This window comes from Callospermophilus lateralis, chromosome 10, assembly GCF_048772815.1.
Source record: "Callospermophilus lateralis isolate mCalLat2 chromosome 10, mCalLat2.hap1, whole genome shotgun sequence".
NCBI lineage: Eukaryota > Metazoa > Chordata > Mammalia > Rodentia > Sciuridae > Callospermophilus > Callospermophilus lateralis.
The window spans coordinates 92,721,635-92,747,306 of NC_135314.1; the positions used below are offsets into that span (position 1 = coordinate 92,721,635).

General features: G+C 39.1%; 1 protein-coding gene across 4 annotated transcripts in view; it reads right to left on the bottom strand.

The window, feature by feature from the left end:
* Positions 1-70: 70 nt before the first annotated feature.
* The window catches only part of Fndc3b (fibronectin type III domain containing 3B), a 325,529-nt gene continuing 299,927 nt past the window's right edge, over positions 71-25,672 (bottom strand). For 3 of the 4 annotated variants that reach the window (XM_076867793.1, XM_076867790.1, XM_076867791.1), the window contains 3 exons: positions 16,031-16,197; positions 13,320-13,447; positions 71-1,721 (listed from right to left, as the gene is read on the bottom strand). In XM_076867793.1, the coding sequence (XP_076723908.1) occupies positions 1,410-1,721; positions 13,320-13,447; positions 16,031-16,197 (607 nt within the window). In that variant the 3' untranslated portion in view covers positions 71-1,409. The remainder of the gene's footprint in view (positions 1,722-13,319; positions 13,448-16,030; positions 16,198-25,672) is intronic. The other variant, XM_076867792.1, reaches the window with a different exon arrangement.

A 25,672-nucleotide genomic window follows, 5' to 3' on the forward strand; every position in this document is an offset into this window, starting at 1 on the left:
CATGACTCAAACATGTAAGAGTAACGCTTTGCACTCCAATAGCACCTGTTGATCAAAGATCTCAAAGCACTTACAAACATTAGAATCCCCATTTTATTTTATTTTATTTTTCATGCATGGGAAAACTGAGGCACAGAGAGGTAAAGTGACGTGTTCAGGTCACGCAGCAAGTTAGTGACAGATCCAGGGAAAGAATCTAGGCTCCTTGACCCCCAAACACCCTGTGCTTACCACCAAATACAATTCCCACTCCAAACATGGCCAGATCAACCCCACAGTAATAGGAACTACAAATTCAGATGACTCCCTTTTGGGCTGTATCAATTTTCATCTGCTATTACATTAGTATTATGGGCACTGAATTAAGGTATTGAAATTCAATCACTTCATTGATACCTCAAAGAACAGCCTAAAGGCAAATCTTTCAAAAAAATGATGAGCTGACATATAAGAAGACGGCTCACATTAGTGTAAGTCATGGACAATGGGCAGAGGCACTAAACTGTCACCAGTTCTTGTCAGATAATTCTGGTCAAACATAACAGAATATATAATAACTCTAGTGATTAGATTAGAAGTAGTTATATACAAAGACAGACAAACAAGGTAAAGCAGCTTTTAAAATAGCTGAACAAGGAAACAACTAACTATTGCACAATGCCCTCTTAAAGTTACTGCTATGAATCAACGTGGTAAAATCTACAATGCTCCATAATTTATAGGTGCATTTTGGTTACTTGATTTCTTATACAGGCAGCTCATAGTGTTAAAATCATAGGAAATACAGATTATTAAACATTTTAGATTAAAGTACACATTTTGATTTAAATGAGCTAAACACAATTAAATAACTGAGTGACACGATGGTTTAGGGCAGCCTTATCTGAGTGAACACATCTTCCGTACGTTGCTATGTGGTGATACCCTGACAACGCTTGCATGAAATCCTGGCCCTGTACCTACACACACTGTGATTCTGGTTACAAATACAGATGATCAAGACAAAGAAGTGACTGGTGAATATAAATTACTAAACTAGAACATAAAAAAATATCAAAGGCTTGCAAAAGACATCAGTGAAAATAGAATAAAGGTAAATTTGAAAATTTTAAAGAAAATATAAGAAAGCTAGCTTTTGGTATCTGGTTTGCTTTTCTTCTTCTCTTCTTCTTTTGCTTCTTTTTCTTCTTTTTTTTTTTTTAAATCCAGTTTAACCTCTTCCTAGTTTTGCATTTCAAAAAGGTGCACCAAAACACTGACATTTTTTTTTCCTAGCTAAATCTGTAAAACAAGAGAAGTAAATAAATCAAAGAACAAAAGGGCTTAAAAAAGGGGAGTATCTGAATAAATGAGTGTATTAAAATGTGTAGCATTAATTCGATTCATACCTCTAGTTTCACTCGGTTTGTTTACTTCATTAAGAAGTACTGTAATATAAAGGCAAATAAAATGGACAAAGTTGCAAAGCCAAGCACAATGAGGGCTGCAAACTGTTCATCAGTAGGCATCATGCTCTTCATTTTGGGATCATCTAAGCTCCCCATGTCCCCTGTAAGCATGACCTCACTTCGTTGTAATACAAAAGCCACAGAGGGGCTGAAAGCTCCGCTTAGCTCCTGAGAGGTGTCTAAACAGCGACGACATGCACACACGCGGAACCTGTAGTCTGTGTTGCTCTGGAGGCCTGAGATTTGGAATGTGGCTTCTTCTCCCTTATACACCTGTGAGAAAAGGAAAAGTCCCAGTTAATTAATTTATAATACTGTACTCTTTATAGTGATCACCATGTAACATCAGGAGCCTTGTGGACACTGGCTTGGTTTAATTCACTCCCCATCAACAAGAGTGACAGAAAAAGGTACATCTCCCAATCTGTTTCATCCACAAGAAAAGGCATTCCAGCTCACTTTGGATAAAATAACAATATAAAATTCAGTAACTCCGATGGAAGGAAATAAGGCACTGAATAGAAATGCAACTGACATTTTAAGTAATAAAGATTTATCTAGTTGAATTTTAATAATTCAGGCTATAAATCAGAAGAGGCCTTAATAAAAACAGCTCTATGTTTTCAGTTCCCAAAACAAAGTAATATTTTAAAGCTGAAACAATGAAAAAAATCATACAAACAATAAAAAGCAAAGTTTTCAGTGGATGATTTTTTTGACATGTAACACTGACTCAACAAGAAAATCCACTTCCTCCTCCCCAAGAGGTACACTCTGTTCTGTAACTTTTTCTGTCTATTCTGAGTTCATACAGATGGAAGCAAACGGATTCCCTGGTGCCTTAGAGATTCACCTTCATTATGAGTGACTCAGTAGTTACTCCTTTTGTTGCTGACTGTTGTTTCACCATAGAACATACCTCAGTTTATCCTTTTTCTTTTTGATTGACAATTGGGTTGTTCCCAGTTTTGGGGTTTTATACAATAAGAATGCTATGAACACATTGTACAAGTCTTTGAGAATTTAAGTTTTCATTTTTCTTGGGCAATTGTCTAGGAGAAGAAATGCTAGGTCATAGGGTAGGGTAGGTGTATATTTATCTTGGGTGAGACACAATCTTCCCAAAAGACAAAGACTCAACCACTTTGCACTCCTACCAGCAAAGTATGAGAGTCTGTGTTATTTCCCATCTTTGACACGTTATCCACCGTCTTTCATATTTCAGTGGCACCTCATCCCATGATGTTCTGTTATTTTTTTCATGTGCTTATTGGTCATTCAGATAATCTCTTTTATATGGACATAGACAAGTCTTTTGTTCATTTTTAGTTTGAGTGTGTTAATTTGTACAAGCTCTTCATATAGATGTTCTTTGGCAGATATGTATTGTGAATATTTTCTCAGTTATGTGGCCTGCCCAATTGTTTTCTTGAGGAGTTTTTTTTTAAATGTAATCCAATTTATCACAAGTTAACATTTAAAATAATTTGGTGGCCTCTCTCTCTTGAGTGTTATCTGTGCATGTGACCAAGCTGCTTTCTTTCATTTCAGATCTGGGATGTTTTCTTCCCTTTAGTTAACCCTAACATAATCATCAGGAGGTTTACTATTAGGACTTGAGAACTACTTAAAAATTATCACCCTTTGAATTGAGTGAGCGAAGGGGAGGGAAGCAGGAGGCCTGGCAAAGTTCCCCCATCACAGTGTTACTGAGCTTCAGCTAGATGTCTCAGAAGAAATGCTATCACGTGTTGAAAGTTTAAACAGTTTAAATTAGATGCAATGAATAGACACAGGAAAAAACAGCTGCAACTAAACCAAATTATTGAGATTGGACTGATGAGCAATTAAAAAAGGAAATACAATTAAATGAACCCTTTCTATCTGAGTAGCACTGAGCACCTATAAAGTGCTTAAACACGCCTGGTATATAACACTGCATAGTAAAAGTTAGCCATTATAATCGTTCTCTTTAAAACCTAAAACCAATACCAAATGTACCCTTTAAAGTACAGCAATTAAAAGTAAAGAGATGGGTATTTTCAACTTAGTAACAGGCCACCTTAATAAAGCTGTCAGTTTTGCCCCTTAATAAAAATCCCCTAGAAATGAAAAAGTGTTTGTGACAAGCTCAATTTTATCTGAAACACTTGCCAGCTGTTCAGAGTTATTGGAAATCTACTGATGTCTCTCTGTGTTTCCAAAGCCCGATGTGTATGTTTGCAAACTTCTAGGAGGAGGTAGAGCCCTCCTTAGTGAACACAAGCATACAGATCTTGTGCCCAGTGTTGGGCAGACTGAAAGATAGCAAAGGATCTTACACTTTAAAAGGCAGCAGACTTCCATTGTTCATTTGATATTTAGCCTTTCTCTTATGATTTTCCTCCCTATTTTCAAATCTTACAAGCAGACTTTAAATGTCTTAATTACTGTATTTCTGTTTGGTGACTGTGAGTCCCAGGAAATCAATTGTTTGCTTCTTAAATACTTTTTCAGAATTCTCCCTGCTTTGCTATTCCCTTTGTGAGACTGTAAGCATGTACCTCTTGGCAAGTTACCCCTGTTTCTTTACAAATTGTGGTATGTGCCTTAGCAACAGGAGTTACAGAGCCAGGCCAGAGCCCCCAAGAAGGAAAGGGCTGTAAAGAAAACCCCTGTGGTACCGAGAGACCCTTTCTTGCCATTCACTGTTCCAGTGAGTTTAAATGAATATATTAAGATGAGTTTGTTGTCATGGTAATCACTCCAAAGCACACAGCCAGCTATTGAAGAGTTCAGACCATACCTCCATGGAACTGCCTATTTATAAGTTACCAGCATGTGGGAGGTCTCAGGAAAACAATGTTTTGTGTTTTTTTTTTCCTTAAAGAGAATTCTCAGTTGTTAATGTTCTTTACTTACTTAATTTCTTAAATCGAAAGTGTTCAAGTTGGAATTTTATGAGGAAAAAAATTGTTTTTGAAATTGCTCATGAAGGGAATGATTTACAACCTCTGGGAGTGGCACCAGTTTGACAAGGCAGGCCCCTTGACTGACTGCCATCTGGGCTTTGGTTTTCCTCTCTGCTATATATCACAGATACACAATTCATTCTGACGCTCTATGGTGGTATAAGTTAATGTTGTGGTATTTATCAAGTTGGAAAAAGCTGCCATTGAAGCCTCTCTCAATTCTTTTAGAGGAAACACCTTTTGCAATACCTGTTGTTCCACCAAAGGGTGGAACAACAAAGCAGTTAGTTCTTCCCTGTGAGAACTGGGTCTGGACTGATGTGGCCACTGGGAGGCACTAGACGTGCTCCCAAGCACAGCAACTAAAAATAGGATCCTGGCTAACTCCTTGCTCTGCCTCTTACTAGTTAAGTAACAGCCTTAAGCCTTAGTATTCTCATTTTTACCATGGGGAGAGTAACAGTACACTACTTCTGAGAGGATTTGCAGATATCAAATGAGAAAACATGTGAAAATGTTTTGTAAAAGGAACATGTTGAAGATAGGTCAATATCATTGAATTTAATGCTTCACATTATACTGTAGGTCAATATCATTACTTCCATTTTCGAGATGAATGAATAAAGGCTCAGAGAGGCTGTTAATTTCTTAAAATCTCACTGCAAATAAGGGAAGTGGTGGATTCAAGGTAAGACCCCACCTAACTCAGAGATGCTCACCACTGGAAATGTTCCCGTTGTTATCCAATCACATGGCATGACATTGTCACCCACTTAGTCCCCATCTGAGGATGAGTGTGACTGGGTGCAGTCTCTTGGCCTGTGTTTTCCCACGGGACTTTCACATAGCCCCACCATCTCCCTTGTGTATCCATTAACGACTTCCAGATCCCCTGGCCTGGGTCTTGCTTTTCCCTATGAGAGAAAACACTGCCTTTTCTTTTTCATGTTATTGAAAGTTGCTCCTGACTCAGTCTGTGCCAAAGACTTGGGCAGTGTTTTTGTGATTTCCTAATTTCTGCCATCAAAGGATGATGTTATTGCAGAAAACTACTTAAGAATCTATTCCCACAGATGTTGTAGAGACTTTTGGAAAGTGGATATAAATGTGCACTTACATCTATTTAAAAAATTTCTCTGGTTTCCAGAATTTGCATGGCTACATCCTTTTAAGAAAGTCAGTCCAGAGTATATTTCATTTCCCAGAAACCCAGTTCAGAGAATTTCAAAGAGACTTTCTATATTAATTTTGATGGAATTTCTCAACCCTACCTCCTCAGAGTGGTGATCTTTGAAAATATACTTAACAGAACAAAGGAATACTACTATTCTTTTACCATTAGAAAAAAAGCTTAATGAAAGAAGTAAAAATATCTAATAAGGGAACTTCATAATGACAAATCCAATAGAAATTCAGGCTTTAATTTTTCCATGTTTTTACTTTAGCCATTCTTGTTATTTTAATTGGACACCACCCATCTTTCACAAGCATTGCCAGTACAGTGTGGGATTGTGTTCTATTGCCTCCATAGCGATCTGTATAATGGCTTGTCAAAATAGATGCTCAGTGATGTTCTCCAATTAAAACTTCCAAATACTCTAATAGACACTCTTATCCCATATTGTTTGAAAAGAGCAAATAACTGGCAGAAATAAGTTCTATGAACATTAAGCACCAGAAACACAGAAATCATAAGGCAACTGAGAGAATTTAGTATAGGCACAGCCATCACAATAAAAAGTGGATTGATAACCGTGATTAAGTTATTTTCAGTGTATTGATAAAAAATGTGGCATTTCTGATGTATTTTAGAAATATCCACTAATGCTTATTAAATTAAGCCTTTTGGATTAATTCTTAGCTGAACAAAAGCTTACCATTCCTAATGCCCCATTTCCCGAGGATTCTGATCTCATGAAGTTTGATGAAAATTATTGCTTTTGTGTAAACAATCATAGTCACATGGGATCGACCACATTTGTTACTCTCTATTCCATGATACTGATCCAGTATACATGATACTGGCTTGAGAATATGTTTTACGTACTGTCATTAAAAAAATATACATCTGTATGTTTAAGAATAGCAAAGACCCTCTAAAGGAGAGAGACAAGGTGGGAGCAGGAAAGCCTGCGCCTTCCAGGTCTCAAGACACTGTGGAAAGCTACAGTAATGAGGACATGGTGACACTGGCACAGACGTGGAAAACTGTCCAATGGAGCAGAAGGAGAGTCCAGTAATGGAGGGCAAAGGAGGCAGCCCCTGCAGCGACTATGATATGGGTCTGGAGGAGCTGAGTGCTCAGGCAGGCCCAAGGCAGAGGGACTGCAGACAGCAGTGGAGAGTGGATAGCGCCCTGCACCTGGAGTTATCAGCGTCTTGGCTGAGACCCTGGGAGGCTCACATAACCTTTCTTCCTTAACAGCCTCACCTGTGAAAAGAGTCTAACAAATTTCAACTCTCAAAACTGCCAGAAGATGTAATGAGACCAAGCCCGAGGTGCAGCATGCAAGATTGGCCCACTGTAGACAGTCAGTGTTAGTTCCTTTTCTCTGGTTTTATTTAATTAAGCTCTTTATAACCTGTATTTTAATAACTGCTCAATACACTAAAATTTTATATCTTTCCTAGTATTAAAAAAACTCTGCATGAAATATCTTCATTTTAGCAGTTTAAAGTGTTTCTAAATAGGTCTCAAAAGGAAAAAAAATAGGTAAATAGTTTTTTAAAAAAATAACTATTTTTTAATGTGGTGCCAAGGATTGAACCCAGTGCCTCACATGTGACACACAAGCACTCTACCACTGAGCCACAATCCCAGTCTGTGAATAGTTTTTGAGATGTTTTCAAATAGTAAAACTTATGTCAAGTGTGTGAACATGTGTACTTTAGAACTTCTCCATCCACAGTCTGACTATAATGTCCTTACACCAGCAAATTCACATGAGCCAGTGTGGTGAAGCTTCAAATCTCATAGCAAAGAAGTGAAGATTTTCCCAGAGAAACACATTAAGGATTTTCAAACAAAGTAAGGGTGGTAGGCTTTAAAATGAAATGTCTCTCTCAATTTATTTTAATTTTTCACTATTTATATTTTGACTGTTATTTTCAAATATGTGCTTTCTTGCTATAAGTAACAATTTCTCAAAATGTGCTTCTCCCTCAATTTTTAACAAACGAAATAAATGGATGTAGAATAAGTCAATCATATTTTGTACAACCAAATGAAAATAAATTATTTGTATCATTGTATTATTATACTTGTAAATCTACCTTAACTATAAACTGGTGGGTATTTAAAACAAAAATACAGATTCAAAAGCCCCTGGTACTATTAAGAAGCCCCCAATTCAACATTTTTGTAACATTTGTGCCTTAAAGGTACCATGCTTCCATCCTCCAAATGAAGGAAATACCAAGTCTCATGGGATCACCTATAGGATTAAATGGGATAACACAGAGCCACCTTCTTGGACAGAGTCTAGTATGTGGTAGGAATTTAAGAAATGGCAGCATAAAATGGCACCTACAGGATTGTACTTCCGGATTCCCTAGCAGGAAATGCCTAGGACTCCAGGGCAATTACTTGGTGTCAGATAACCTTAGAGCCTACAGCTACAGCACACAACACTTGTAGGAATCCACACGGGTCTGGGGTCCACAGCATGTCTATTGCCTAACAGGACCTAGAGCTGATAGTGCCATAAAATCACCAGATCATCCAGCCTGCTGCACAGCTGTGCCTCCACTGGGGTCACTTTCTGTGGGACTATGTAGCTCTACACACGGGAGCTGGCCATGCTTCATAATCCTTTGTTTTCATTGACAGGAGCGCTATTTATGGGCTTTTTCTTTTGCCTCCACCCAATTTAAAAGGCAGAGCTCCACTTAAGATTTTCTTTATTGATGTCACCAATCATAATATTGTAAATAAGTATATATGTAGTATTGTTTTTACAAAGACTATTTCTGTTCTTGATTTGATGAATAATATGTTTTAAAGCAATTTTGGCATGTTTATTCCAAATGGGAGGGTATGAAGTAGTACTGACCCAGATAACTGAAATGAAAAATCTATAGGCCTTAATTCTGTATCACGTGCTGTATAGTTGGAATCCTGTAGCAGCTTTTTGGGGAGGATCTGAGAAGAGTACATGCCCGGCTGCAGGAGGCTTACCGGTACCTCTTTCCTGACACTGCCCTGTCTCTGAGAACAGAAAGGGAGACGCAACTGCACCATGTTATCATTTAAACAGTTCCTTCTCATGTCTGAATGAATGCAATGCTCATAATAACAATCTGAGTTGGAGGATTATTATTCTTGCTCTTTCAACAAGAGAGCTGAGGCTCAGCGAGGTGAATTAATTCCTCCAAAATCACAGAAATATGGGAGGGCAACTTGTTCTCATGCCACCCTCTGGCTCAAGAGGGAATCTTGCCAACCTGCAGGACTTCTCTGAGGAGCAAATAATGCTGGGCAGGCAATCGTGTTCTTGAGCTGAAGAAGACAGGCCAAGATACTATTACTGACTACTGAACTGCTTCTTGTATATGTGCTTTTTTCAACTTAATTGGCCTAAAAACTCTGAAAAACTACTGTTAGGTACCCTCACAATCCAAAGTACCTAATAGTTTCTCAAACAAACAAACAAACAAACAAACAAACAAAAAACAAAGCAAACAAAAAAACAGGGGTCCTATATCTGGATGCTATGAAACTTGATATAAATTCATTTTTACATGAAATTTTAAGTGAATGCACATATGAAAATTTTTCTGGTGTAAGGGCATATGGACACTTAAAGAACCTATAAATCTAAAAAACAAAAACAAAACAAAACAAAAACAAACAACCCCCCCCCGAAAAAACCAGTCAAATAAATTACTGCTTTTTAAAAATCTCCTTTTTGATCTATTTTTATATTATTTTGAATTTGACCCTTTAAAAACTGCTGTAAGACACTCATAGCCTCACTGTTTAATTTCTGTGTTGAAAGTCACTGAAATATACTGTGACTCTAGGATGTGCTATAGACTTCCAAGACAGTTTGATGAAAAGAAGATTTTCCTTATAGTACCTTTTTTTTTTTAATTGGTTGTTCAAAACCCTACAAAGCTCTTGACATATCATATTTCATACATTAGCATACATTAGCTTCAAGTGAGTTATGAACTCCCTTTTTTACCCCAAGTACAGATTGCAGAATCACATGGGTTACACATCCACATTTTTACATAATACCATAATAGTAACTGTTGTATTCTGCTACCTTTCCTATCCTCTACTATCCCCCCTCCCCTCCTCTCCCATCTTCTCTCTCTACCCCTTCTACTGTAATTCATTTCTCACCTTGTTTATTTTCCCATTCCACTTACAACCTCTTATATGTAATTTAGTATAACAATGAGGGTCTCCCTCCGTTTCCATACAATTCCCCTTTTCTCTCCCTTTCCCTCCCACCTCATGTCTCTGTTTAATGTTAATCTTTTCTTCCTGCTCTTCCTCCCTGCTTTATTCTTAGTTGCTCTCATTATATCAAAGATGACATTTGGTATTTGTTTTTTAGGGATTGGCTAGCTTCACTAAGCATAATCTGCTCTAGTGCCATCCATTTCCCTGCAAATTCCAAGATTTTGTCATTTTTTAGTGCTGCGTAATACTCCATGGTGTATAGATGCCACATTTTTTTAATCCATTCATCCATTGAAGGGCATCTGGGTTGGTTCCACAATCTAGCTATTGTAAATTGTGCTGCTATGAACATCGATGTGGCAGTATCCCTGTAATACGCTCTTTTAAGGTCTTCAGGGAATAGTCCGAGAAGGGCAATAGCTGGGTCAAATGGTGGTTCCATTCCCAACTTTCCCAGGAATCTCCATACTGCTTTCCAAATTGGCCGCACCAATTTGCAGCCCCACCAGCAATGTACAAGAGAACCCTTTTCCCCACAACCTCGCTCCTTATAGTACCTTTTATGATACCATGAAGAATTTGATATAAGATATATTTACACAGAGATGCCATCCAACTAAAGGTGGAGCTCCTATGACTTCCAGATGCCTTAAAGGTTCTCTTTTTAATACAATAAACCTGAGTACTGATTGCTACTAGAAATGATTTCTTCTAGTTTGTTAGACAAGTTCTCATCCTCAATGATTATATTCATTTTTTTTTCTGTAAAAATGATTACTGTCTGAACAGGGATATGAACAAGAATAATTCTGTTTTATTTCTTATGCATATATTAAAGTGCCTATGCAAAAAAAAAAAAATCAGTTACATGCACAGACACAATTTTTATCCTTTTCAAGAATGCTTCGCAACTAACTACCAGTATTTGAAAAGCAGTCAAAGCTTCCTGGGGTGGTGGGGTGGGAGTGGGGACCTCTGTGCTCAGAATGTGTATGAAATGGTGGAAAGGCCAAATAGATGTATTTGTGCATTATAATGCAGAATGAAATTTTAGATAAGAATTTAATGCTTATTTATTAAACCTGTTGCTTGTCCCACCATCGTGATAACTGAATACATGAGCACTAATCAGCTAGAACCAGGCCAACTTAAGTTTATGTTTCCAGCAAAACATCACAGAAGGCCATGAATACTTGGGAAGAACACTCTCCTTTTATGAGTGTTTTTTCACTACATGATAAATGTCAATCTATATCTTGCCCATGTTGAATTTACTCTCACCACCACTACAGGTACAAATAGCCCTATTTCTTGGAAACTGCCTTTTCCATGAATGCAGGAAACATTCACCGAGAGCCTATGTACCAATCTTAGGGAAATGAAAAGCAAACACAAGCTTATTAGCAGGCCCCGTCTGATTAGTGCTGTAACTGACAGTGCAAGGTGCACCACAGGTCCTGGGCTCTGCACTGATTGGTATTACTTCTCCTTTTTCTTTTGCTTTGCTTCTATGAATTTAAAGCTCATTGCCTATTATCCCTGAACTACAGTCATTTTAACCATTGCTCTGCACACATAATAAAAATAGCCTTCATGTCCAGAACAAGTCAAGGGAGTACTCAAAACATCATGTTTAAGTTAACGTTTACTAAATAGGGAGAAGTGATGACAACAAAACCCACAAAAACAAAGGAAAACAAAAAATACTAGCACAAACTGTCCCTGACTGAATCGTAGCTTCTCACGCACTATTGCTCCCCTTACTTTTTTTCTTGGCAAATGTCGGAAACACATGGACATTCTGTGGCAGATATAAGATTGTGCATTATTCTACTGATGTTAAATATCCATCGGTCTAAATATACAGCATTAAACAGTGGATTGAAGGTAGCAATCTACTAATAAAAATCCGAAATCACTGAATTCTGGGCATTTTCACTGTGAAACAGTAGTCACTGTGCTTCCAGAAGCAGAACATGTTTACAAGAACAAATAGGAAAGCATGGTACATGGAATAAAACTTTTTAAAAATATAACAATGAACACGGAATGAACATACTGTTGGGAAATGAATCATTGTTGAGTGTCAAACGATAAGCTGTGGAAGTTCCTAACAGCTCTCATTTTAACCGTTCAACACTGCTATGGAATGAGACTATGCTACTGGTGTTAAAGATAACCAAATCTAATGGGGAAAATTCTCTTTTATTTGAGCTGAGACCCTGAGAACAATTATATCTTTCTGATAAGATGAAACACATTGTGAAATTACTTATGCTGAAATGGGATGTGCATATACAATGAGATAGGAAAGGGAAAGAAAAGCATACTGCCTTTGTATTTAAGAGAAATGATGGAAACTTTGGGGACATCATCACTGACATCAACCAACAGATTTAAGATACAGTTTTTGGAAAATACATTTAAAACAATTTAGTCTTTTGTTTGACACAAAGTGTCCAGAATTTATTTTGATTTTTAAAACACACTTTATTTGCAAGTATTCTTTATTATTACCTAAGAAACCAACAAGCAATGTCACACAAACTCTGTATTGAATTGTTTTCAATTCAATTATATATTTGGAGCCTTACTAGCTGAAAAAAAAAAAAGGTCTTCACAAATTAGGCTAATGTTTCAGAGGACAGGTGACATTTATTTTCATTTATAAGTTCAATATAAATGATGAATTGTTATAAGTGCCACTGAAGAATAAGCCTTGGTTTTCTTAATGGAAGAAATAGTATTACATTGCTACTTCATTAAGTTCCAGAGGATGTGATGGAAACCCTAGAGTATCTGAATCCATCATGGTTAGGGGCCTGATAATGGGTGACTTAGGAAGAATTAAGGACCACAACGGGTGTCTGACTATATGCCAGACTTGCTCTCTTAAACAGGTTTATCATGTGATTGACTTAACCTCACTACTTAAATTACTGGCCATGGACCAGCAACTTCAGTGTCCACACTCCAACAGCCAAATAAGAATCTGCATTTTAATAGATTACCAGGTGATTCCTATGCACAGTAAAGGATGACCAGCAGGGATATAGAACTTCTGAGTCACAGGCCTCAGGGCCAAAGGATCATCTCCCTATCATTCCATTGTAACTTCTATATAACAAACAGAAAGGACAGTAGTTAGGTTGGGACTACTTTTCCTCTATAGTAAAATCACTGGCACTTTAGTTTTCAATTATATGCAGATTTTGATACTTGCAAATATCATGGTCAATATCAAATGCAAACATACAACTTAAAACTGTTTGCAAGACAAGCTTATGGTTGAGAACTGAAAATTTAACATGAATACCAACACAAACAAATGAAATGTGTATTAGAATTTATATACCCAGAAGAACTGGGTAACAGGTACATGTTAGACAGTTTCAACCACTGATATTTAAAAAGATGTAGTTCTCTGAATCATTTATGGCCTTGCACAGAGGCAAGGAGCCACACTGAATCCAAAGCTTTCTATATGACATACATACTGAGCCTTACCTGTTTGTACTCGGATTCTCTTCCAACCAATACTTGCAGTATGTAGTTAACAGGGTCACCTTTCATTGGTGGTACCGTCTCCCATAAAATTTCACATGAATTTCCTTCTAACTGTGTTACCCGAGGTGCTGAAATACAAATCCACATATCCAAGCTTAAAATTTGAAGTACCACATTAATTGTCGATATTCTAGTACTAATAATGAGAACTCTAGAGAGAGAGAATAGCCCTGTGTCTGCCCTGAGAGGGGGTTTATTTGCCCAGTCTCCTGGGAACGCAGCAGGGTGCCCTTTAGGTACAGAGCAGTTATTCCTCGACTAGAAAGCCACTCATGACAAGTCCTCTCTCATTATCCCATTAGTACTTTCTTGTCACAGGATTCTGTTTTTGTTATTTTTTCCTGTGGTTACTGAGCACCTTTTGTGATATAGGTCCTTAGGCCAGGTCCTCAAGGGCATGCAGGAATAAAGATAAAGTCTGTTTTCAAGGAAATTAAGATCTAGATGAGGGAAGAGGCAGAGCAGGAATGGAACAGGTACAAACAGAAATAGAACAAAAGGCAGATCAACCCCAAAGGGACAGTGTACCTCTTGGTAAGAGTCTAAGAAGGTTTTGAGGAACAGGTAACATTTGAGAAAAGTCCCAGAGAATAGGCAGCATTGAAAGGCTTTTGCAAATTAAACTGTAGTTACAGTTTTAGTTTATTTTTAGTCCACTGAATTCATCTTTCTTGTTTAAAGCTAAATTATATTACTCTTTAGTAAAGCACTTAAACTGTTACAGATTTTTTTCCTATGGTGGTACTGGGGATTGAACCCAGGCCTCATGCACACTAGGCAACTACTCTAGCACTAAGCTATACCCTCAGCCTTAAAATGTTAAAGATTTTGTAAGAGCTCTCATAGCTTATGCTATCTCGACAACATACTTCAATATCTGCTGTGTTTCAGAATGTGCGACTCGTCTCTCTGAACCCAGTGACCCTTCAATTTCTAATTACATGCAATTAATTCTTTACAGGAGTTATTTCTACTTGCCATTCTATAATGATATGATACCGTTTAAGAAAATAAAGGTTTTAAGAAAACAAACAAAGAAAGGAGTTGGAATTACTTGGCCAAAACTCCCAAGCAATTTGTGGGAAATTAAATAAGGAATCTTAACAGACTAAACAGTCCTTGAGCCAAGGCAACAATTTCCTGAATCTAAGAGTGGGAGGAAGACAGCCCGACAGTGTGGCAGTGTGGGGAAACTGCCCTTCTGAAATAAAATCACCATGAAGTGCAACTGCTCTTCTAGGTTTCCATAAAATAAATCCCCACCAGGCATTTCAAGACACAAAGACACAAAGTTAGTGCCCCTCAATATGGAGAGAACCCTTGAAGTTGGTAATTGGTCAATGTGACAACCCGTTATTGGTACCCACAAATCAACTAGCCACAACATGCTCAGGAATCATCTTTGTTAGAGCTGAGAGATGAAGCTGCATCAAAGGCTCACGGTGTCTCCCTAAGTGACCAGGCAAGGCTGGACATGTCATGCAAATTTATACTAATTTTTTAGTCACAGAAAAGGAGCTGTTGCAGAGCCTGTGGGGCAGGGAAGAGGACAAGGCATTTACCATAAACTAGCCCTCCAAGGAACTATGAGGAATCTTTGCAGAGTCCAAGCCAGACCCCTCAATTTCCTGTATCTGACTCAGTGCCCTGGTGGGAGGAGACTTGGTTCCCCATGTGGAACCAGTCCTAGGGCCAAACATATAGAATCTTTTCCACAGATTGTACTTATCATCCTGCCATCAGCCTCAGGGCTGTTTTGAGCAGCAGCTGGATAAAGCCACTAGTACTGTCCCCACTCCCCCACCAGGCAAGCAGCAGGGACCTAGCAAGAACAATGCTGTTTTGGGTGAGAATGGCTTGGCCTCAGGTTTCAGTGAGCAAGCTCCAGCTCCTGTCACTGTCTGCCCTGCCTTGCAAGTTGGCTGCCCAGTCAGGCACAACTTTGTGGCTGGAAGTAGACAGGCAAGAGCTCAGTAGAGTGACTCTGTTTCCTCTCCTGGAGAGATGTGGGAGAAGACTTGGATATATAGGGGTCTCACGACTCAGTGACACCTGATTCAATTAAGGAGAAAGAGCAAGAAACTAGTTCCTCACAAAGCTCAAGATAATACTGAAAGTGGCTGCTTTAGCTTTCCATAGGTAGTTCTCCACAGTGAGAGCAGCGGGCCTGGAGGAGAAGGCTGCTGAAGTTGCCCGCATTGGTCAAAGCACCAAAGTCACAAGGAGATGAATGTCAACCTCTGGTCCTCTGAATGCATTTGGGAAAGGAGGGTCTCCAGCCTTACTCAGCAAACTGTCCTAAGAGCTCTAACTCCAGAATTTACCCGTTTCTGACCCAAAGTCTGTCACTGGGATCTGACTCCTTTTTAAAATCATCTGTGGGAATGAGAATGTCTAAGGTTTATGTTATTTTTGCAACAAACATACGTGCACCCTGGAGCTGTTATCTGCAGACCCTGTCCTTTAAGAGCTCACATTTCCCCCAGATGACCCATGGCCCACCCTTCTCTTTTAGAATGTTCTTTTGAGTCTATCATACTGGCATTAGGAATATCAAGAATGTATTCAAGGCCAGAACTGAGCCTCCTACTCAAAGTTCCAACCTTTTCTTATTCTCACAGGAGAGTGACAATAGTCTACTGTCTACAAACCTTTGATGGTGGGGGGGACACTTTTGGTTGTGCTGAAGGTGTAAATTTCTGAGAAGGGCCCTTCCCCAGCTTCACTCGCTGCCTGGATTCTGAAGGAGTAGCAAGTAAATTCCGTCAACCTCTGGACCTTGTAGGTATGGCTGGGTCCCCTGTAGATTGAAATAAACCTAGAGAAAGAAGAAGAAGAATCCATTAGTTGTCTGAACTCTTAATGACAAGAAATAAATTATGATGCAAATTAATGGAGTAGAGTTTGCCAACTCAATAAATGCTTTTCATGATCTGAATCCACCAGTTGCTATGTTATGGTCAAATTTAATATCTAATATTTTTCCTAAAAGAAAAATACAAATTTAAGCAATATAAAGAATGGAATGAGATTCCTTTATAGTTATTGTTTAGATTCTAGAATCATCAGTTGTTCCTGTTTTTATTTACTAATATTTCAAATATTTCATTATGATTAAAAAAAGCTTTTTTTGTCGTTGATGGACCTTTATTTCACATATTTACTTATATGTGGTGCTGAGAATTGAACCCAGTGCCTCACACAGGCTAGGCAAGTGCTCTACCACTGAGCCACAACCCCAGCCCATTAAAATATGGAAAAAATATATAAAATCTGACATTGTTAACTTACTTTCTATTATGCACTAGGTAGTGAAATTAATGTTAATTGGGCACTTCAGAAATAAGATGACCTCTTAATTCAAATTTTCTAAATAACCCACATTTAGGAAATGCTTTTAAATTTAACATTTATTTATTTTAAGAGCTTTTAAACCCCCTTTCCTAAACTGACAAGAAGACATGTAGAATATTTCCAAGAAATCTAAGAATAGAAGGTGAAAAAATTTAAAAAAAATGATGTATGGTATTTTAGATGTTTTCTCACAGTGTTTTGAAAACTTAATATATTCACAATGAAATTAAAGTAACTAAAACTACTATTACCATTTTTAACACCACTTTTTAAATAACAAAGTTAACTGTAAAATTTTGGAAATATAGATATAACTTCCCATAAATCATCCAGGATCCTTGTTAGATTCAGGGTCTGAATCACACTGGTCCAAGGGGACTCTGAGAACCAATCCCTGAGTTAATCCAACCACAATGCCTTGTCCTCCTACACAGGCCAACTGCTTCCCACTGCCTGTGCTTTGCTGCAGCCTCCAAGAACAGGCCATTATCTTCAGATACCACCGGAAGTCAGTCAGTAACAGAATTACAGTTCCAAATGCCTGACTCTTGTGCTTACCTAAAGAGTAAGCACAATTTATGCACAATTCATTTTGTACCAGTTCTTGAACATCTGCAGTGTGCTAGGTTCTGTGGATTTGGAGATGAACAAAGCCTGATTCCATGGGTCAATTTGTGCAGTGTGGGCAGGGCTTTCTGAAGGCTTTTCCATTGCTAGAGAATAGTCTTGAATGGATGAATGGATGGAGAGACAGAAAGACTAAATTGACCTGCTTGTTTTTAACTTGTCAGAGTCAATACTTACATTCAGGCATGTAGTAGCTTTTGCAATCAAGTTCCTGAGCCCTCATCATGTCACCTATTTAATGTCTGCCTGTTTGGCTTGTGAAAGAAAGTACCTTTTACTGAAGGCTGAGCACTTTCAATTTCAGGGAAAGCCAGAGTCCAGGCTGAAACCCACAAATACCATAGCAACCTGCATAGCACTCTTGACACATTACCACCTTAATGAAGACATCCTTGCTAATGCTACAGGCAAACAGCTATTAACTCAGCCTCAGATTCTGGGCCAGAATCTCTAACAGGGATAATTGCCCTTAATTATATCACAAATGGAAGTCCAGTTTAAGAAGCGAAAGTGTTAGATTTTCATTACAAAATTGCCATAAAGCTCCGTTTCTTGTTTTTTTTTTTTTTTTTTTTTTTTTAAGAGTCTGGAGAACAATATTAGGAACAGTACTGCTTTCCTGGCATGCTGTGCTCTAAGCAGAGTATTTCCTTTTGAAAACAGATTCAATATATAATTGTGCCCAAATTCAATCATACATGTAGGCAGTAGTGCTCACTGTCACTAAGACATTTACTGAAGCACTCAGGACTCTCATTTTGTAGCGGAATTGAGCAAATAGCACACATACAATTTTCAAATACATCAAAACTTGCTGTTTCTAGACTAGATATTTTGCTTTTGTACTACAGTGTTTTATTAATGGTTTAAAGCTTCATTCCAATTTATAAAAAGCATTGGGGAAATAGCTGATAGTAATGACAAATTTAAAATGTTGCCATTAGAGAATTTATACATGTCCCAAGATAGTATTACTTAAAAACACAAGAAAAGCAAAGTTGCATTTGTGTTTATTTATTTATTTATTTTCATATCATAGCATTTCTATAGTCTGTGCTTCTATTCTTTTTTTTTAAATTAATTTTTATTGTAGGTTGCTCAAAACATTACATAGTTCTTGATATATCATATTTCACACTTTGATTCAAGTGGAATATGAACTCCCATTTTTACCCTGTATACAGATTGCAGAATCACATCAGTTGCACAACCATTGATTTACATATTGCCATTCTGGTGTCTGTTGTATTCTGCTGCCTGCATTTGTGTTTAGAAAAAGAAAAGAGTGACCAGGAAGCTTCTGAAGATCTTAACCCTCACCCCCCGACCACCCCAGTTTGGGTTTGAGGTTTCAGTGAAGGCAGAGCAAGGCAGCTGCTAGAGGCCCACCTCATAGCTGTTTCCTTGGAGAACTTGGGAACTGTTGCCTGGTACTCCCAGCAGAAGGAGCTGAGAATGTGAGAGAAACAGTAGTTTGTTCTTTCTTCAGCCTTTCCTAGAAAAGGCACACGTCTGACCTGTCCTTGATTTAGCCCACTTCCTACTGTGGCAGTAATACATCGAGGCCTGCTTGTTTTGTGATGAGAGTCATCACTGTTTTGTCTTACCTCTCTCCCCACAAAATGGGCACGGGAGGAAGTTATTGGGAGAATTTCCCTATTTTGTTCTCAAAATGTGTACGGGAAGAGCTGAAAAACAGATGGCAACAGACTCCTATGTCACGTAATTAACCAGGTACCAAGTCCTCAGTCAGTGGAGGGAAGAGACGGTAGGCAAAACATAGGGTTCTCCTGAGGGAAACACACAAGGAGAGACATCGGGAATCCCGAGAGTTTTGGGAGAAACAGCCCAAGCATCAACAGAATCAGTCCCACAGCAAACTGTCACCTACAGAAAGAAATGGCCATGTCCTTGTCAGCCTGCGTTCTAAGATGGCCCAAGGTCAGAAAGGCTGGGCAGGAAGACAAGAGGGTGATCCAATGTCTTCTTGAGAACCTTTCCCATCATCTCACTCCTGTGAGCAGAAGCCACATACTGGGAGACATTAAAGACAGATGTCAGGAGACTGCATATTATTCAAGAGTTGATGCTTTTTGCACTTGAAAAGGTATTTTTCTTTTTCTTTTATTTTCATGTGATGCTGAGGATCAAACCGAGTGCCTCATGCATGCTGGGCGAGAGCTTGACCTCTGAGCCACAACCCCAACGCCATTTTGCCTTTTTCTTAAGGCGGGGGGGGGGGGGAAGATGAGTAGAAAGAACAGCAAGAATGAGAACATCGAGAATAGGGTAAAAGATGAGAAAGACTGGGCATTACTGTTTTTTTCTGATAGGGAAATTATTTATCTTGGTCATTTCTGACTTTGTGTCATTTTACTCATTTCAATAAGAAAATGCATTAATTGCACGTGCATGTTCTAAACTTGACATATGAGTCAGCTTATAAACCAGAAAATGCAATATGCCATGAAATTTCACCTCTCTACTTTAGGTTTCTGAAAATAGGATCTTCCTGTGATAACAATTTGGTATTTTGTTTCAAGGGTTTGAATTCTGAAAACTTTAAGGGTCACAGTGGATTTGTTCCCTTTACCTCCCCCAATCTGGGTACCTCACAAGCTTCCAGTCAATGCGGTTCTGAGATGAGAATCAGCTGCGTGGGCTACAAAATACCAGCAGGCTCTTGAGTCTCTGGGCCTCAGTTTTCTCATCTACATAAAGGGTAAGGATGCAGCCTACCCCATGGAGCTGTTGTGAGGTTTAAATGGGTTAAATAAAAGTGCTTAGCCTTGTCCTGAAATCTAACAGTCAGCCACTCATTTTTAGAATGCTGAAGAGACAGGGTTTTAAAAAGAACCCCAGTCTACCTTCTAAGAGACCATCCACATTACTGTTGTTGAACATAGTGGTTATTTTACTTTCTCTGGGTGTAAAGCTGGATGTGAGCTGTGGGGCTTCATCCCTCAGGCTGGCCAAGCACGGGCAGGAATATCTCCTCCAACACTGTGGTGGGTGCTCAACTTGAGACGTCACGTAAAACTGCCAGCCCCTGAACAGAGCAGGCCTCAAGCAAGTGCCTTTGATCCCAGATGTCTTTCTGGTAGGCCTTAGCATAAAATATTCACCTGACAGCAACTTCTGTTTTCCCTTCTCCTCAAATTCCAAATTACAAAGACCATCCAAAACAACAGAAGCACATAACTCAATGAGAATATAATCCTTCTCCCAACCCTATTCTATAATTACTACCCACCCTTTCGGGAGGTGGGAAAAGTGAGATTCTTCTTACTTCAGAGCCAGTGATTAATGGCCATGTGCATGTGGCTAGCCTTGAAGGCTCTGCAGGTTAACACCCCTGTAGCTAGAACCACTCTGGGAGAGATTAAAAATGCTCATCAAATATGTTTTACAAAGACCAACTTAATTTTCTTCATTCTCTTACATCTTTTTTAAAAAGATCAACCTGATTTTAAAATTCATTAATAAGTAAGCCAGAGACCTCCTGTGATAGTAGAATTAATCATAATAAGACACAGTGACTGAAGACTTTAAGTGCAACCAAGGACTGAGAGCTTAGCACAAGCTTTGCCATGTGACAAGGTAGGTTCCCAGGCATCTTTCCCGATCCTCCCTCTCCCTCAGACTGAGAGCGCCCAGGTTGGTGCTTGGACCCTCCACAGGTTGATGCACCCCAGGTCCTGGGACATAGCAGAGACATGCAGAAGGCCAGGGTTCTCACTTCAGTGTGCACTGCCCTCGGCCTGGGGAAGGAGGAGACCCTGAGTGTTTCGAATTCAGCTGGGAATGAGGACTCAGAGCAGTTGGGGTGCCCATACAAGGAGGCAGGCACAGTGGAAAACTCTGGGCCCTTGATACACGGCTCTGGCCTGGCAATAGGGAAACACTACACGAGGAGTGACACTTGCTCTACCTTGCCGCTCTTCTGTTCTTTGCTGCTGCTGAGGTGGGACATCCCTCATAGTCCTCCATGCCCTGCACACTGCTGGGGAGTTGTGGGAGCACAAGGACTGGGACCCAGAAAGACCTAAGCGGCAATCTCAGCTCTCTGCCCCTTACTGCCAAATCAATTGTCCCTGCAGAACTTCAGTTTCTCTCTTCTGTAAACAGGGGGCAGTTATCTACCACACAGATTGTTTTAAGAGTCAAGCACAGTAATGTGGGCAGAAAGTTCAGCACAGCCCAGTTCATGGTGAAGAGACCAATACATCATATTATCCAACAGCTCCGAACCCAGTGTCACAGACCAGAGTGCCACAGACCACCCTTCAGGTAAAGGACCCCGAGGTCCCCTATGGCTCTCAGCTCCTATCATGCAGGCCTCTATCAGTGGTTTATGACCCAGAAGGAACAGTTCAATCTAAATTAGTGATATTCTGCTGCATCTATTATGGCCTATGGCACACATTCAGCTCTCCCCCAAACAAATTACCAATCTAATTTGGTGAGCAAGGAGTACAAATGAAATGTGCACTCTGTTATTTTCACCACGAGTGCTCCTGCACTGACAAGAGCAGCGCTGAGATAATACGTAAGCAGGCAGCTGGTTCCTGGAATGCATTACGTGCCCAAAACTGAGGTCACAAAGTCATTTTAGTATTAGTTCAGGTGGAGGCACATGTAGCCCCAGCACCTGCTGTGGCATCACACACAGATTCTTAGAGACTGCCCGGAAACTCTGGGTCGCAGTGGCCATATCTCTGAGGTCATCTACCCCACCTCCAGTCCCACTGCCTAGGGAACAGGCAACAGCCTCATGATCCAGGGACAAGAGGCCAGTGAGGGAGCACCTGTGAGGCTTGCTGCAGCGCAGACTTCCTGGCTCACCATCCTCTGTGGGACAACAGAATATCGGGAATAATAATATCGGAACTCTGGAGTTAGCAGGCCTGGGAAGAGTTCAGCTGGTGCTTGGGCTGTCTAACTAGGCGAGCCACTTCCTCAGCTATGAAAGGGCATGGTACTCCCTCTGTGGGGTTGCTTCGAGAACTAAATGAGAATAAAGGGAGAATCCATTAGCACTTAGGAAGCATTCAGTAAAAAGTGCTGTCTTTAATACTACGTAAACATCGTAACGCTAATATTATTAGTACTGAGGTTGATGAATGTTTCTTGTTTTCCGATGTTAGCGAATCCTGAGGATGTCTCCAGAATGGCACCCCTCTTGCCCACATTCCCTGAGGCTTTTGAGTGGAGGAGAGAGTGGAGCAGCATGTGAATGCTATATACCCTGTCCTGGCAAACCTGAGCCATAAATTGATGAGGAAAACACAAAGATGGGACAGACCTCAGCATTGCCCATTGAGTTGGAACTCTGGGCATTTTTATTTAGGGAATAGAAAAATGGGGACAAATGCTCTCAAGTTCTAAAAATATGTACTTGGGAAGGGGAAAACAGAGAAAAAGATTAGATGGGACATTAAGAGTCTAAATAAATTCTTGATAGCTCTGTGTCTATTCTGTGTGACACTGTATTGGTAAGTATAGGTCGTCAAACATTTGTCCAAACCCAAAGAACACATAACACCAACAGTGAGCCTTAATGTAAGTAACTATGAACCCATGCACCCTTGCATCATGATGATGTGACAATGACAGAGGTCATCAATTCTAACAAATGTACCTGTCTGGTGCGGAATGCTGCTCATGGGGGAGGCGTTACATGTCGGTGGGTCAGAATACCTGGGAAATCCCTGTACCTTCCAATTTAATTTGCTGTGAACCTAAAACTACTCTAAAAAAAAAAAAACAAAAACAAAACAAAACAAAACAAAAAAACACCTGAAAAATGTTCTGCATTTCTGTGAAGCCAAAAGCCAAAACAATTTTTTTTTTTTTTTTATTGTGCTAGTCATAGTACTCCATAGGGGTGTGTGGCAAGTTTTAGGAGCACAAAGACATACTGAGACCTTGGCCACAGTGCAATCTGTAGCATTCATTATGAACTTGAATAAGTCAGATAATATTCCAAGGCTAAATTTCCAGACAGTGATCACTGTCTTGATCACTTGACAGGAATCAACATCATCCAAGCAAACATCCAAGCAAATTCTAGGATTACTAATTGAAAATGCAATAGAAGGTAAAACAACAGATTCTGGGCATTTTCAGAAAATTCTAGGGGAAAGCTATACTTTTAATTTCAGTCATTTTAGGTTTTAACATTGTGAAAGACGACTTTTAGTACTCAAGTACAACTGATAGAAGTTCAGTCACATTACATCTTTACATTTCCTTTAAAAAATAATTTTAAGGAAAACAATAATATGTAAAAAAAAATCAGTTTTAAAATCTTTGCCTAAAATAATTTTGTTTTGAAAAGAAATATCGAACAATGCTTTGAATGGCTTATGACTTAAACACACAGTAGAAAATAAGCCTTCATGCCAAGAGTTTTGTTTACTCCCTTGCTGCTATCTTATAATCCCCAGGCCTACTACAAGCTAACCACAAACCATTGATATTAATTATTCATAATAACTTAACCTGCTGACCTGAAATGGCTGGGAGTCTATTAAGGCTGCAAATGGCATCTTTCAAAATATGTTTCACAATATCATAAATCAACAGCTGTTCAAAAGCTCAGTACAACTATATTCATCAGTATAGCTATATTCATTAAGAGTGACATGTCATGTTTTCCCCCTTATACTTAATTTCCCTAGGTTCCATGGTGTGTGTATGTGTGTCTCCTATGCTACTCAAGTGGCATTTGGGGATGAAAGATATTCAAAATAGGAATGAAGCATATCTACCTTTAGTCTGTCAAGAACACAGAGTTCTGCCATATCTGGGTAGAAGCAAATGGTACCACGTGGGGACACCTGAGGCAGGGACGGTGTTTCCTAAACTGATTTTGATGTTGGTGAAGTCCCTATTTACAGACTGGTCATTAAAGTGCCAAGAGCTTTTTCCAAATAAACTAATGAGAAAATGGGTTACTTTCTTATTCTCTGTTCCTAGCTGGATGTTGGCCTGTTTATGAGTGACTAGGCAGCAACACTTCTTGGTTTATTGATTGAATTTTTACGCTCCTTTTCTAAGAAACAAAATTTCACTATAGGAACTAATGATGGACACTCTTTACAATGATTAACGAACTTTAAAAAAAAATCTTACTTTCCATTTTTTTATTGTTGTTTACACTTTAAACATCATAAAGTCCTATTTTTAATTTTTTAAAAAACTGTGCTTGGTATATTAAGAGATTCACTTGGACTCAAATGAAGGTCAGAATTTTTTTTGTGTGTGTTGTGTGGAGGGTACTGGGAATTGAACCCAGGAGTATTTTACCACTGAGCTACATCCCCAGCCCTTTTTGTTTTTATTTTGAGATAGGGTCTCACTAAGCTTCTGATGCTAGCCTCAAACTTGTGATCTTCCTCTTAGGCCTATGCTACCATGTCTGACATCAGAATCTCTAAAGACCACTAGAGAAGCTTGAAACCTCCCACTTTGCTTTCAAATACATGAAGTGAATCTTCAAGGTTACTATTTGTCCACTTCTGTTTCAGTGACCTTGCCTCAATTTGAGGAAAATGCTGTTCATTTCTATTCTACCATTTATTTATTTTTTATTTAAGTGAGAGGTTAAGGACTAATTTGGATTCTATTTCTGGTTCAGTTAAAATCTCAAATAGCTTATTTACCACATTTTAGCCTGAGGCTGACAAAACCAGCAATACTCTTTGTTTTGTAGACTTTTAAAATGTTCCTTTTTTTAATAAATAAAAATGTTTCTGATTTTTTTTTTTCTCCTGTTAGGGACTGGAGACCAGAATCACTACTTCATTTTATAGAAGGGGAAACTACGGCAAAGAGAAGTTAGGGGATATGCTTCTATCATCTTGAAATTTAGTAGTAGATCAGGATTATGAGATTTGACATCTGCGTTAAGAACCAGAGCTGCCTCTGGGGGTTGAATTATAGAAATGCCACTTATCCAACCAGAATGATCACGTGGACTGGGGTCTAATCCAGAGAGGCAAAGGAAACAAATGCTGAGGGTCTCTTGCAGGCTGGGTTGTTGCCTCACATCTGTGTCATGGAACTTGGCAGCACACTAAGGAATGCAAGCAGGAGTTTGTTTTATAACAGGCAAACACTGAGAAAATCCATTCTTCCCTCAGTCAGCATGCATCCCAGCCACCTTTGCTAGTTAACAAGTATAATTTTGAGTTTGAAGAAACACCAAAACTACAAAGATGCAGGAGTTTTCTTCTGCTAAAGGCCAACAGGCATCACGCTGTCAACACTGCAAATCCCTTCCACTTTTCCTGGCCTAGGGGAAAGTG